Consider the following 15,314-nt stretch of genomic DNA (forward strand, 5'->3'; position numbering starts at 1 on the left):
AATGAAACTCTTGGAACGTGAACTTCAATACTTCAACAAGGTGATGGAACTGGCAGAAGAACTAGGCAAGATTGAACAAATTTGCAGTTTTAGAGAAGTCCAGAGAGGTGGTGTAGTTGTGCCCCCTCTTAGTAGATCAAAACTCCTGAGGAGGAGAAGATCAATAACATGGAATTATCAATGAGATTAGCTAGCTTAGAAGAGACTGTGTCAAAACTATCTCATGCAGTCATGGGATTAACCCTCAAACCGAACCCAAGCAAAAGAAAGGTTGAGATCAACTGGACAAGGAAATGCTTCATTTTTTAAGAGTAGGGACCATTTATGTACCAATTATCTGCTGAATTTAAACTAAAACAGAGTCACCATGATAGCCAAGCCAGTGGCTCAGGGTTGGCTATTAGACTGGCAGGTGAACCGGAGATTAACAACCACAAGCTTCCATCTATTTCTGGCAAAATTAACAGACATGCATTGAGTATGTTGATAGGAACTGGAGTGGAGAAGTCCCTAATAAATCAAAAATAACTAGAATTTTTGGGGAGTAGGTCTTCTGTTGTCAATATACAGGTGAAAGGTGTGTCTGGAGGCATCATGAAGTGCAATAGGGGATTATTAATGGACGTTGAGTTTGCTAACAATTATCCCCATGCAATTCATTGGTGTGGACTCATATATTTTGGTCAGCAGCCAGGGCATCCTTGGCATGGACTTTTTAAGTATTTGTCCTAAGATGTTAACCAAAATAGCTTGTGTTGTAAGAAATAATACCCCTCCAACCACACACTCACAGACTGTGGGACTTATATTGTGTCATGAACTCCATGAATTATTGGACTCAACTGAACTAATAGACCTGATCCACTTACCTCTCAAAGAGGCCACAAGAATGGGGGAGTGAATCTGTGGAGAAATTGAAAAAAACAACAAATTCATCTATGACTCTGAGTCATGTACCAACAAATCGATATACACAGGCCAGTATCAGATCTCACACACATACATGCTGAAGCTGAGGGAGAAAGCCCAACAATACCATCATTGAACCATCTTGGACCGAATGGAATTCCCCTCTACACATCGTTCCTAAGAGTAACAGCGAGTATGGATCACCTTAGACTTAAGAAAAGTTAATGAGGTTACCAAGGGGCACGATTTTGCCTTTATGAGAATTGATGATATTCTGTCTCAGTTGAGAAGGGGGACTATATTCTCTGTTTTAGATTTAAACTCTGGATACTTCCAGATACCCCTCACCTCAGCAAATATTTGCCTTTTCAACTCCCTTGGAAAGTATCAGCTATGTCATATACCCCAGGATGAAAAACCTTCAGGTGTTATTTCCAGAGGGTAATGAATTCATTACTTTCCAAATATGTTGGGACTATTTGCTTTATATTTCAAGATAATGTTGAATTATGAATTTATGAATTATTTCACTTAAATAATGAATGCTCAAAATGCAACAAAGCTAATGAATAAAATGTAACCAATTTCAGTGGATAATCAATAGGACCAAAGTGTCATAATTTTACCATTAATCTATGCTGATTTGTCATGCAATGTACTATATATAACTTGAGACAGATTAATAATTTGAATCTATCATCATAGATTTCTTTGGTAATTTCAAAATAATTTTTATTGTAAAGAGACTTTTTCATCATTTGTAAAGTTTGTCATTTTTCAAATAGATATTAAATGCAATAAATGTGTAAGTTTACTTCAATTTAAAACAGAAATCCAAGATAAAATATATTAAAATTTGGAATTAATTAAAAGACAAATAAATAATACAGTAAAAGTATTTCTATTAAACTGAAAATTTCCAAAAACTTATTAAATCTAGAAACTTTTAAGAATCAAGATTTAATTTTGTTTACATAAATTATGAAATGTATACTTGTACAACTCATTTCAATAAGAAGAAATGAAGAGATTATTAAATACTACTACTGCCGCTGCATCTTATCAGTAGTGATTTAAGGAAAGTAACATTCTGATCTCATTAGAAATATTTTCAATTTATTTTAAAATCATATTCAGCTACATTTATTCTTTAACTATTTTTTTTTAAATGAAAAATTTAATTTGAATTTCAAATTTAAATACTAAGAACAAAATCAAAATTAATGAAGATATAAAAAATAGATAATACTGCATATAAAATAACATCAATCAATTATTTAAATTAATGGAATATATTAGAATTATATATAAACAAACAACTTAAAAGTATAGTTAAATATCTTGGGTATAGAATCATATATGGCTAACTCTAAACTTTGCAGTTTGTCAATAATAAAGTATTTCTATTATATTTGACATTCTATTTGAGATCACAAGTAGATATGTAAAGTTACAAATAGTTACATAAATAGCAAATTTTTGGGAGGAAATCAATGGTTGGTCTAATTTTCAAATCCCATTTCCTGAAAATTAGTTACATAGTTAGCTAACATTTAGCTAACTATGGTTCTATACTCACAATATAATTGAAATAATTTCTGAATTTTATTACACTAGATTCTACAATTTTACAAATTATGTATTGTAATTTGGGAACTAAAAGGTAGATAGTATTTTCACCTCTATTAGGGTAGATGTACAGTTTGGCCATTGTACCAGTTCTGGCCAGAAAACAAATTTAACTTAAAAATATAATCACCACATATTCAAATCTGTCCAATGAAACAAACTTTTATTGTTAACTGTTCACACAGTTAACAATAAAAGTTTGTTTCATTTGTGATTATATTTTTAAGTTAAATTTGTTTTCTGGCCAGAACTGGTACTACACTGGCCAAAACTGGTACATCTACCCTACAGAATGACATTACAATATTCTATAGCAGGGGTGGCCGACCAGTCGATCGCCAAGCCAATTTTGATCGATCGCTAGCGATGTCTTGACTTAATGTATTATATTTGTAATCGAACGCAACTGTATGCATGCAGTTATGACTCGACTCGTAAGCAGTGAGTACGCTTCATACTGAAACAGTGTATGAACATAGTATGTATTTCACACTTCCCCTCCCCACTTAGACTATGCCTATGACAACAAGTCGATCGCGACACATTTTTACGATAAAAAGTAGATCTTATGTGCACAAAAGTTGGCCACCCCTGTTCTATAGTTTAAACTTGAAGAATTATGACTCAAAATTTATAGTGGTATTTGGTTTACGTTTAGACATATTAATTAATATAACTGCATCAGACTACAAGACCTTCTCATATATCGTTAGGAGTGTAAAAAAAAAAATGAAAAACTGTAATAATATTAAAAAATATATAGTCTCTTATTAAAGTGGTTTTTTAAATCAAACAATGAGATGAAGTTAAAAAGTATGAGTACTGCTGATTTATTAAACATAAATAGAATATCATAAAAAGTTACATTACTAAAAATAAAAGAACATCTCACTTTGTCTTAATTTTAATAACATTAAAAATCAAACTCCTCAAATTAACAGCTAGATTTTCAAGCAGATGACATTTTTTGTGGCAGTTAAAAAAAAGTCTTTATAATAAATATATTTATTATTATTTCTTTGTAACTGAAAAATTAAGGACTATAAAACAAATCAACTTAACACACATTCTTAACAGTTAACATTATTTATAGAAATCAAGCATTTAATATTTGATATATTTTCCTTTTTCTAATTCAGCTTTGTTGTTAACCTCATATAATTTATTAATTTAACCATGTTTTTATAGTGATTAAAAACAAATCTTGGTAACCAGCATATGTTTATTTGACAAATACTTTCAAACTTGCAGTATATTATTCTCAGGCCTATTGAAAAATCAAAGTATTCATCAAATAAATATATTTGTGCTGGTATTCAACATTTATTTTTAATCAATGTAAATAGTTTATGCTAATAAAAATAGCCATGTTTTTTGTAGCTAGTTTAATAATTCATTCTAAAAATTTTACTTAAAAACTGTTCTATTCTTATAATATTTAAAGACAAATCATTCTATTAAATCTATCAAAAATTAATCTTTCCCTGAATAAACTGATTGTTATTTGTAATAAAAATACTTGAGCAATTAAAAGTTTATTTTATTATTTAATATATCAACTATAAGAACAAACAACATAAGGCAGTTTCTCTTTCTAATGCTATAATTTATAAAAAATATTCTGATCTTTGTTAACAAAACAAAAGAAGTTTATCTTATAACTTAAAATAACTTCAACATAATGAAACAAATTAATGAAAAATATTAACAACATACATCGAAAATAATTAATCATTATATTCATTTATTATTGGTTGTATATTGATGTTGAATCTAGAAAATGAATAAATTAAATCTGTTTCCAATAAAATTATAATTTTAAAACTAGACAATCAAATATAAAGCTACTGAATAAATATTCAATAGAATGTTTGTTACTTTATCACATAGGACAAAATTTATTGATTCCCAATGCTAAACCACAATATTTTTTTTGCATTCATAATTTCTAAATAATTAATATATAGAGATTTTTCTAACCATTCTGTATTTATATATTAAGCAATATTAAGATAACTTAAAACATAGATGCAAAAGCTTATTATTACTGTATATCTGAATATTTTCTGCTATTTTCATTTTAAAATACATTATTTCAAATAAGTTTTTAGCATGATAAGAACAAGCAATACTTAACAAAAGCATTGTATAAATTTCTAAACACTCAATATTTGTGTATTCTATTTTTATTCTATATTTTCTTTCTTTATACTAAAAAGAGCTTATTGTTTTTTTATTTGAAATATTTAACTTCCAAAAAAAAAAAAAAAATTAAAGAAATTCTTTATTTCTACTTGTTTATAGAATTGTTTCTAAATTATATAATTTTGTAAAATTAATTCATACATAAATTGTCATTTTCAATAACTAGGATTTTGATGACTAGCCAAAATTTGATTAACTACATTATCACTACATTATAGAATGCTAATGTTACATTAATAAACTATTCATTAAGAAATTTTTATGTAATTATATAATAAAAATTACAGCTTAAAATTAACTCTAGGAAAATAGTAAAGTGTATGCAAATAAGAAATTTTAAATACACAGTAATGTAATAAATTAAATCAAATTAATATGAAATACAAATCAGAAAACAACCAATTACTAAACACATATTTTCAAATAAATTTATTAAAAATTTCATAGCTAGAAAATTTTATTAATAGTATTTAATATCTACTTTCAAACAGATTTCTTTATATTAAAAAATGTAGATATGTATGAATGATTTGTAACATATTAGAAAAAAAACTACATTCAACTTTTTAATTAAAAAACAGTTTTCAATAAATGTAGTCTTTTGAACATTTTTTTAAAATTATTGTAAATCAGTGTGATTTTTATTTTTTATATTTTGTTAAAATTATAATTAATCTAATAATATAAAAGTATATAACATTATTCTTTATTTGTAGTAAGCAACTGTTAATGCCTGTATAAAAATTTAAGATAAAAAACTGTAAAGAGAATGTCTCAATTCATAAATAGAAAATTATGTAATGTAAACTTTTACATTTAATTAAAAGATATAAAAGAAATTTTATAAAAGAAAACAAAAAAGTTCTCTTTTATAAAACTAATGTTTTCTGTGCATACGCTGTAATAATTCATAATTCAATCAAGTTTTCTACTCGTGCTAAAGCATGCACATATATATTGTTAATGAGCTAATTAGCATGATTGTTTCCATAACCTTCTTAATAATCTTTGTTAATTATTAATTATAAAGTTCATCCCTTGCAAGTATATCAACTGCTACATTTTCAATGGACAAATCTCTATACTAAAGAAGGTTACTGTAATTGAAAAAAAAAGTTACTCAGTAATTAAATCCCTGTTTAGATGAAAATTTATTTTCTACTCTAACAGAAATTGTTGCTTTATACTTTTGAATTAATTTACAGACTATTAAATATAATTTAAAATCTTTCATTTATAAATAATCATTTTTATTTAAATAATAATTAAAGCATAAATAAGTGCACACAATTAAATATAGAAGAATAACTAATTCAGTCAAGTTTTAATTTTTTTTTATTTACTATTTAAATTTTAAGAACCAGTTCTCAATTAAGGATGCATCAATTACTTTAGTTACTCCTATTTAATATAAACTTTTTAAAATAAGTCAAAACATTCAATTTCAGATAATGATTATTATTCCAGTATTTGATCTATCCAATTGTCATAGTTCTACATTTTTCATTTGTATAATCACAAAATGTTTTTAGTTACATCATCTAAAACCATTTCAGTTATAACAATAAATTATAAGTGTTTTAATTTTGGGCTTAGTTTACTGCATAATATTTATCACAAATATCATTATATAAAAATAGTTTATTTTCCTAAACAAAGGATCTATTTTGTCAAAATAATAATAAACTCTTTTCGTATATAGTAACAATCAAATGACATTGCCCAATTAAAATCTGACATTATTATTTGATTAAAACTTTTTCAAAAACAAAACAAAAAAAAAAAAAAAAAAATTTTCAAAAATTAATGTTGAATTTAATTTAATACACATTATAAAGTTGCTTTACACAAAATAAAATATCACATTTCAGTCATCAAATTTCCTTAACATTAATCACCAGAAAATCTCGGAATTACGGATTCTATTTTTGAAAAATAAATATAAATTTTTAGCATTAAAATACAAAAAATAATCAGCATAATATACTTTTCTTATTTAAAAATGTAATAATAAATTCTTTTATTAATTTTTTTTTATATAGGAAAGTGAAAAAATAGATCTTCCAGTCTGTTGATAGTACACTGAATGATACTGAGGACATGATAAAAAAAAAACGTAGAGCACGAACTTAAAAATACTAGATTTAGGATTTAGTGTATGATCATATGTGATGCCTCTACTAGCACAGTACAGATTAAAAATGATAGTGTGCTTAAAATTTAAAACTAACTAGGTGAGAACTGAGTTCAATAAGCAAATAATACATCTTTAAGTATTTTCCAGCACAGTTTAATGCACAAAAATTAGAAGTTTTTTAAATCTATAACAAACAGATTTGTCTTCTGTTCCCTAATATAAAAAAAATTCAATTTCCTAAAAGCAAAATAAGTGCTCCAATGAAATATACCAGGGGTGGGCAAGCAAGAGTTCAGTGGGAGCCGAAATGTAGGTTTTGCAAAATGCATGGGAGCCGCAGTACTGTCGTGGTGGATAGTATGGTAAGGCGTGTGATTTTATTATATAATATAAAACAAATATTGAACTTTTTTAATAAACATATTTTCACAAAATTATAAAAATAAAATTGTAAAAATCAGAAATTAACATGTTCAGCAAGAGCCGCATGTAACTCAAAAAGAGCCACATTTGCCCATGTCTGAAATATACCATCAAAGATACCACCAAAACATTAGATGAAAAGATATGGGCAAAAATTATAATCAAGAAAGATTTTCTAGTGGTTTTGATGTCAAAGCACTAGCAATGCTCCAGGCTACTAAATGAAATGACTGAAACAAAAATGTTCATTTGCAATAAAAAATCTTAAAAGGAAACTATTGGCCATAACAACAGACAAATCTGTGATTTTCTGTCATTAGAATAGCCACATTCAAAAGTAGTAATAAAAACAAATTTAAACAATTCCCGATCTATGGAACAAAACATTCTCGAAAATGTTCAAATGAAAATGGACAGGATTTTAAATGGACTTTCAAGCTTTTTCATATATTAGCTCTTTCAAGATATTATTATTTTCCTTTTCTTACAGTCTGAATCCAGAACTCTTCTCATTTTTTATTCTCAGAAATGAAAAAACATTTTTGTGGATAGCAAAAAAGCTTATTGTTCTTATGTAACTGGAAGTTAGTATTGAATCTTTAGTCATAACTCAATTTTTACTGTTGACATTTCACTCAAGGAATGAGATAAATATCCCAATAATAAGAATTAATACGACAATTATACAGAAATACAGACTTTGCTTTTATCTATAAATATAATATCAATTGTGTAAAAGCTACATGTGTATTATACATAATAAAATAAAACAGGGAATAAATATGGCTTCCAATTTTACTTGCTACATTACAATAATTTAATTATTATTGTGTAATGTAACAAGGAAAATTGGATTTAATAATTTAATTATTATAGTTTTTACAATAACAATTTTGCAAATTTTGATTAGTTTTTTCTTATAATATTTACACTATAGTTTCAGAACAAACAACTCACTAGCAAGCAATTTCATAAAAGTTTAGACACTTATCTAATAGTCATGAAACTGATTTTAGATGTAATATTTCAAAAGAGAGTTATTATATAAGTCTCAATATCTAAAGTTCATATTTTTACCTATGGCCAGATATCACAATAATGATCTATTTTAATGACTTATAAAAAAACCATTTCATAAATATAAATGAAATTCATATAGAAGTATAAGAATAAAACAGAATGCTGAAAATACAATGTAATTCATTCTGAATATTTTATAAAAATATTTGAATCATTTCAAAGTCATCACAACAGCATCATACTATTAGATATTTTAATGAATAATGTCATCAAACAAGAAAAACTTTTTCTTATTTTTTTGTTTTCATAATAATCTCATGTTAAATACAAATAATTTTCTTATAAAGTTAAACTGAAGTTTTGTCAACTATTAGAATATTTATTTTTAATTTTTTATATCTGATATCATTTGAAAATAACTCTAAATGTAGGATAAATAATTACAGAAACAGTAAATGATTTTAATAAATTTTGAGATAATCTTATATAGAATGCTTCTATTAAAAGTATAAAATATAAAAAATATAGTTTCTTAAATATTAAGTGTGAGCATTGAACAGTGTTAAATAATTATCTATAATATGAAGAGACAAAATTTGCAAATTTATTTTTTAAATTGAATGTTATTGACATTTTCAGTGTCAAGGATGGATATATGATACCCAATATTTACTCAATTGAAAGCCCAAGTATATTACCAATGTATCACTTACTTAAGCATATTCCTGGGATATTTAATTCAATCATTGACTAGCAACATATGTGTGCTTGGTTTAACAGGAAATTTTTACTCATTATTGCATGTTTATTTTTATTACAACTAATCACAAAAATTCAACAAAGGTCTTAATATATATTAATATAATTACTTCATTCTGTACTAATAAGTAAAAAGGACCTCTTCCAAGCAATGTACTTTAATATTCTTTAAGCTTAGTACAAACTAATTAATGTAGTTGCTTATATATATAAAAACTAGTTTTTATGGTCATATGTCTGTTTGCTTTCAATTACTGGCAACAACTGCCACAAATTTCTTGATTTTCTGGCATTTAAAGGCATTGGTGGTATGTGTTGCTAACAGCCAATGAGTATTTGCAAATTTGAAAATTTTTAATAAATCTGACTGTTCTGAGAACATCTCCAAAACTTCTAACAAAAATTATAAATGTGATATTTCTCGATATCTAATAAACAAGAAAACACCAAATATGGACAAAAAACTATGAACAGATTTTCAATATTACACCAAATTGTCTGTTGTATCCTTAATTCTTAGTATCTTCTAATTATTTAACAGCAATATTTATTGACTGGTAACAAATTTACAAAATAAATTGTAAATTTGTTACTAATAACACTTAATAGTATTCTAAAAATACAATGCGAATAAATAGTAAATATAGCAATTATTATATCAAAGCAATGTTTACTACATCTTCACAATTTTTCCTTATTGATAATAACATTCTTTGAATAAAGAAAAAATCTATACATTTAAAGAATGAAATAAGAAATAAATTTTAACAGAATATTTATAAGTAAGTTTTAATAAATCAATTAAATTCATATTTATAAATTTAATTTAACAAATAGTTTTCAATTCACATACTCTAAAATTTTAAAAATAAACAATTAAATACAGGTACTCCTCACTTTACGACTGAGTTCCATTCCGACGACTACGTCGTTATGCAAATTGGTCGATAAGCGAGGAGCTTGTGCTGGGAATATAGGATCATTGTAAAATTATACAAATTATGCAACAAACTTCAAATTTATTCATAAAAAGACTATTATAGTAAGCTATTAGTCTATTATAGGATGCTTAGTGTGCATGTCACCATTCGCCACTGACCAACACTCAAGCTGAGAAAGGGGATTCCCCGAATTGCAGGTCGAAACGCGATTGGTCATAAGTGCGAGTGGTCGTTAAGCAGATAGGTCGTAAAGTGAAAAGTACCTGTAATCTGTATACTTTTATAACATTAAAATACAACTACTAAGCAATACACCTTAATAGTAGGTGAAGTTAAAAAAATAATAGTTTTTGACATAAGTTTAAAAAATATAATGTAGCAGTTTATTCTGAAGTGCATTTCTGAATCAACATTAGGAAGGAACTAAAATATAAAATAAGTATCCAAAGCAGCAGCAAAGAATAAAAAAACATTAATCAAATATTAATAACTAACCTCTTTAAAATTAAAATCCTCATATTTACATTATACTTTTGTTACTTTATACAGTAGAGTCCCAAAAACGTGACTGTCAATAACTCGACATTCTGTAAAACTCATCACATTGTTCAAAAAAAAAAAAAGAGAAAAAAAAAATGCAATCTAATTTATACCTCCATAACTTAACACTAGGATCAAATAAGTTACCAATATTCACTGGCAACACTTAATAACATCATCATTTCCACATATTAACAAAGAATATAACCTTTTTTCCAAGGTGCAATGCAAAATACCATGACACAAATGTCACTAATTCAGAAGCAGCCACTGAATAGGCAATATTTTTTCAATTAAAATTTAATTACAAATAGAAATAATCGCTATTGCTACATAGTTAATATGTACACAAAATTGCACACATAACACCTTTATGAAAATTCCGCTATATAGACTAGTATCATCACTATGCCACAAAACTCACCACCTTCTCAGTCCAGATTAAGTCCAATTTGCAGGACTCTACTGTATATAATTTGTAATTTTTCTTTTTAAACATTTTACAAATGTTTAAATTATTCTCTGATCTTAAGAGAGTCTGTAAAGTTCATAAAAAAATTTTTTACATGATTTAAAAATTACTTTAGCCACATTCGTCGGCATTTCTTCAATTTGAGTGTTATAGAACTGTTCAATGTCTTGAAGGGTTCGCTTATTGTCCTCTGTTACAAAATTAATGGCTACACCTTTACAGCCTTACTTTAGCCATCTAAAATTTCAGTTTATGTACAATTTAACAATTTAAAAATCCAAAGAATCCATTTATTCTTGATTTGATTTTTTGTTGAGAAAAAAACAGTATTAAAATGATTTCAAAAATTGAATTATGCAAGTTTTACTATATTTTTAAACTTATTACATTTTTAAAACAATATTTTACTATGAAAATATTCATAAAACACTTTCATAATTCCTTAATTTTAGTATTAGTGTTTTTGTGAGTTACTTATAAATTTTCAAATAATAATGTATCATCTTAAATTTAGATAAATATATATGATGAAAATATATGCAGAATTTTATTACAAAATTAAGCAAAAATGTTTAAATAAAAATTTATAATTTAGAAAAAATAATCATCAGGTAAAATCCAATAGCATTCCTTTTCCAGCATTTAAAACCATTAGAATTGAATAACATTTTATTTCTGTGTTTTAGCTGACCAATTTTTAATTATAGAATATTTTATTTGGAAAATGTAGATTGAATTTTAAGTTTAATCTTTATATATTATTTATGCAAAATTGCATAAATAAAAAAATAATAATATTTGTTTACAATTATTTTACTTATTTTCTTTAAATTTTAAATTTATACAAGTATATCTTGGAATGTTGGAAAAGAAAATTAAAAAGAATTGATACCTTTAAAATTATTATGTCTTATATCCATGATCTCTTCTAAGATGTGAATTCAAATGAGTTTTCCAAGAAAATCGTTTATGACAAACAAAACATTTATATGTTTTCCTTTCTAAAACATGGATCTCCATATGTCTTTTCAGATTTGATGATGTTGAAAATATCTTTTTGCATTGCAAACATCGCAGACGACTTACAGAATCTTCTTGCAGACTGCGATTTGAGCTTTTCCATCGAAAAGATGAAATAAGAGATCTATCTTTCATTTGTGTTTCAGGTAATGATAACAAGTGTTTATTATGATGATAATTACTAGAACCTGCAAGAGGAGTAAATATCTCTATTTGATTCCTTTCAGTAGGAGTTTCATTCAGATTCACCGAAGATAAATGTGAAAGTGCTACTGCAGATGAAGGTAAATGTTCTGGAACTTCTGAAATGGATTCTTGTTTGGGAATCTGTTCAAGAATTTTTGGCGGACCAACAGAACATTCACTAAATGAATGCTCTTCTATGACAGACGACGATGGTTGAGATAAAATATAATCTAGTGATTTTGTAGAAGTATTCTCTGTAGAAACTGAATGATATGATGATGAAACTACATCATTCCTTATTTGTGGATAAGTTACAGCATGAAAATGTGATTCTTCTGATTCAATTTCAAATGTGTTTTCTTCTGTATTAGAAACTTTTTCTATATTTATTGCAATTTCCTGTTTAATACCTCCCAAGGCTTTCATATTTAAATTATCATCATTTTGATTACTATTTTTATTACTGGTATTTGTTTTTTCCAACATATTTGATCTGATCTGTTTTCCTTCTAAAGGTATGTACTGCATATTATTAGAAGAATATTCATTAGTTGGTTTATGTATTTCAGAATTGCAATTTTCTTGCTTATCATTTAATTCAGCTAATCCATTAATTTTCAGTAATTCAGCTGTTTGTAATACTGCACTAAGTTGATCTTGATCAATGTTTATTTCACCATGATACACAAAATCTATAACTGATTTTAAATCTGAGTACTTTACACCACTCAATATTATAATAGGATGTTGACAAGGATTTTGAATTAAAAGATTTTGAAAAAATGGACTACATGCAGATAGCACTACTTTATGAACTTTAAGGGTCTGACCTTCACAAGCTAACGTAACATCAACTAAAAATTCATTGGATAGTAAACTTTCAAATCCATTCAACATGTTTGTTTGATGATTTTCCCATTTCAAACACAACTGCTGAGAACCCATTATAAAATTTTCTTGTAATGCTTCAATTTATATATAATTTTTCTTCTTCCAATTTTATGTTTGAGCTTGTAGAGTTGATAACACTGTAAAAAGAATAATCCCTAGAAAACCTACCATTTGTGGAAATATAAAACCATGAATGATCATGTATTTTCAATTAATATTAGATGCTTCATATTTAATTTCATTGTAAGATCATTTTATAACATTTTAACAAACGATGTCAAAAGAATATATAAAAATAATGAAGAAAATGCAAATTTATGGATTAGGCTATATCAAGTTATTCAATATTTATTAATTTATTTTTAAAAATATGCTTTAACAAAATTATATTAATATACAGCTGATATTTAATTTATGAATATAAAAAATTACTTTAGTTAATTAGAAATGTTCATAAATAAAAAATGAATTACTATTATAACAAAATTTTGTAAGGTTAAAATTTATATTGAATTTCAATGTAGTCCAAATAATAATGTTTTACATGCAGTATATCAGAAAGTTCAAATATTTTTGACCGATAAATAAAAAATAATAATTTGTTTTTGAAAACTTAATACAATTAGGCAATATACTGAGCAATAATTCACATAAATGTATGATTCACAAACAGAATGATGAACTAACATGTACTTGGTATTTTCAATTACCAATATTCATCATATTTTAATAAATCTAATATTTAAAAACATTAAAATTCATCAAACCATTTTTGTATTTTTGATATGTGTTAACTGCAGATATAACTTGTAACTATAGTTAACATATATCAAAGTCTAAAGTCATTTATGAAGCACATTTAAGTAATTTTCTAGTTTTTTCATATAATAAATTATGTAAATTTAAACAATATTGGTAATTTCTGAGTTGTAATCAAGGAAATTCACAATGTACAGATTCTTAATTAATTTAAATTAATTTTTAATTTCTTGTCAGTGTAAAAATCTTTGACATCTAAAATTAACTAATCATTACATTTATTTTATATGAATTTTTTTCTAATTTTAATGATTTATAACTGATTGACTGGGTTGATAACTTTTATATACAGAGATTTACCATATATAAGATCACTAAAGAACTAAGTTTAAACCTGATAGATTCAATTAATCTCTGATACATCTATGGCATTATAAATTTATTAATTCTTTCTAATGCACTTTCTAATGCTTTCAAAAGATTATCATCTTTATTTAGAAATACTTACCATGAAATAAACAAAAATACTTTGAAAATTTTATTTTGTACTCAATATTTTTTATGATTTTTTTTTTTTACATAAAATTTTTTAAAATATTCTATGTAAATCTGTATCATTTATATACATCAGTCGTTTTTTTATAATTTTCATTTGTAATTAATAAATTGAGAAATATCTCAAAAATTGAGGAAATATGTTTCAATACTTAAATTATTCTCAAATAATTAAACAAAGAATTAATTATTTTTATAGATTTTTTAAAATTCAACCATAAATAAATGAATTTTGAAATGTAATTATAATTTTTTCACTCAAACATATTTAAAAATTTCTTTTCAGTCTGCAGATATATCATTATAAATTGACAAATTCTAATATGCAACAAATTTTTAATATTGAATTTTTGTGAACCTATATTAGGTAAATCATTGTATGACGAAATAAATGAAATTTTTAAAAAATCCCACTTAATAAATTATGAATTCAAAAAACTAAATACAGATAATAAACTTTATAATAAATTTCTTTAGAGTATATTTTTCCACATAAAATAATTGAATACTGTATTGATTAACTGTCAACACTTTTATATACGAAATACGCTTAATTAATAACTAAAATGCTTAGTTCTATTAATCTAGTTTAAAATTATAAAAATAGAAAAAATTTTATTTTAAATTACCTAGTCCAAATTTAATTGCAATAACAAATTCTCTATCTTCTCTATTTTGCCAAACTGTAATAAAGAGAAGAAAATTACATGTAATTAAAGAATGCAAAGAAGTTTTTGGAAATTATATTAAAAATTATGAAAGCAATTTTTATTTTAAATATAATAAATTGTAATCTTTATTTTACATTAATAAATATGCCAACATGTCAGGATCAAATGTTAGGCATGCTGTTTAAAAAGAAAATAAT

General features: G+C 25.3%; 1 protein-coding gene across 3 annotated transcripts in view; it reads right to left on the bottom strand.

Annotated features, from left to right (window-relative positions):
- The window catches only part of LOC136977417 (longitudinals lacking protein, isoforms H/M/V-like), a 108,985-nt gene that overhangs the window by 56,200 nt on the left and 37,471 nt on the right, over positions 1-15,314 (bottom strand). For 2 of the 3 annotated variants that reach the window (XM_067272888.1, XM_067272889.1), the window contains exon 2: positions 15,076-15,129. Coding sequence is in view for 1 of the 3 variants with exons in the window: in XM_067272890.1 (XP_067128991.1) it covers positions 11,939-13,186 (1,248 nt within the window). In the remaining 2 variants the exon portion in view is untranslated. Of the gene's footprint in view, positions 1-11,541; positions 13,270-15,075; positions 15,130-15,314 lie in introns of those variants that run through there. The other variant, XM_067272890.1, reaches the window with a different exon arrangement.

Source organism: Centruroides vittatus, unplaced genomic scaffold, assembly GCF_030686945.1.
Source record: "Centruroides vittatus isolate TY-2023 unplaced genomic scaffold, ASM3068694v2 contig_459, whole genome shotgun sequence".
Lineage (NCBI taxonomy): Eukaryota > Metazoa > Arthropoda > Arachnida > Scorpiones > Buthidae > Centruroides > Centruroides vittatus.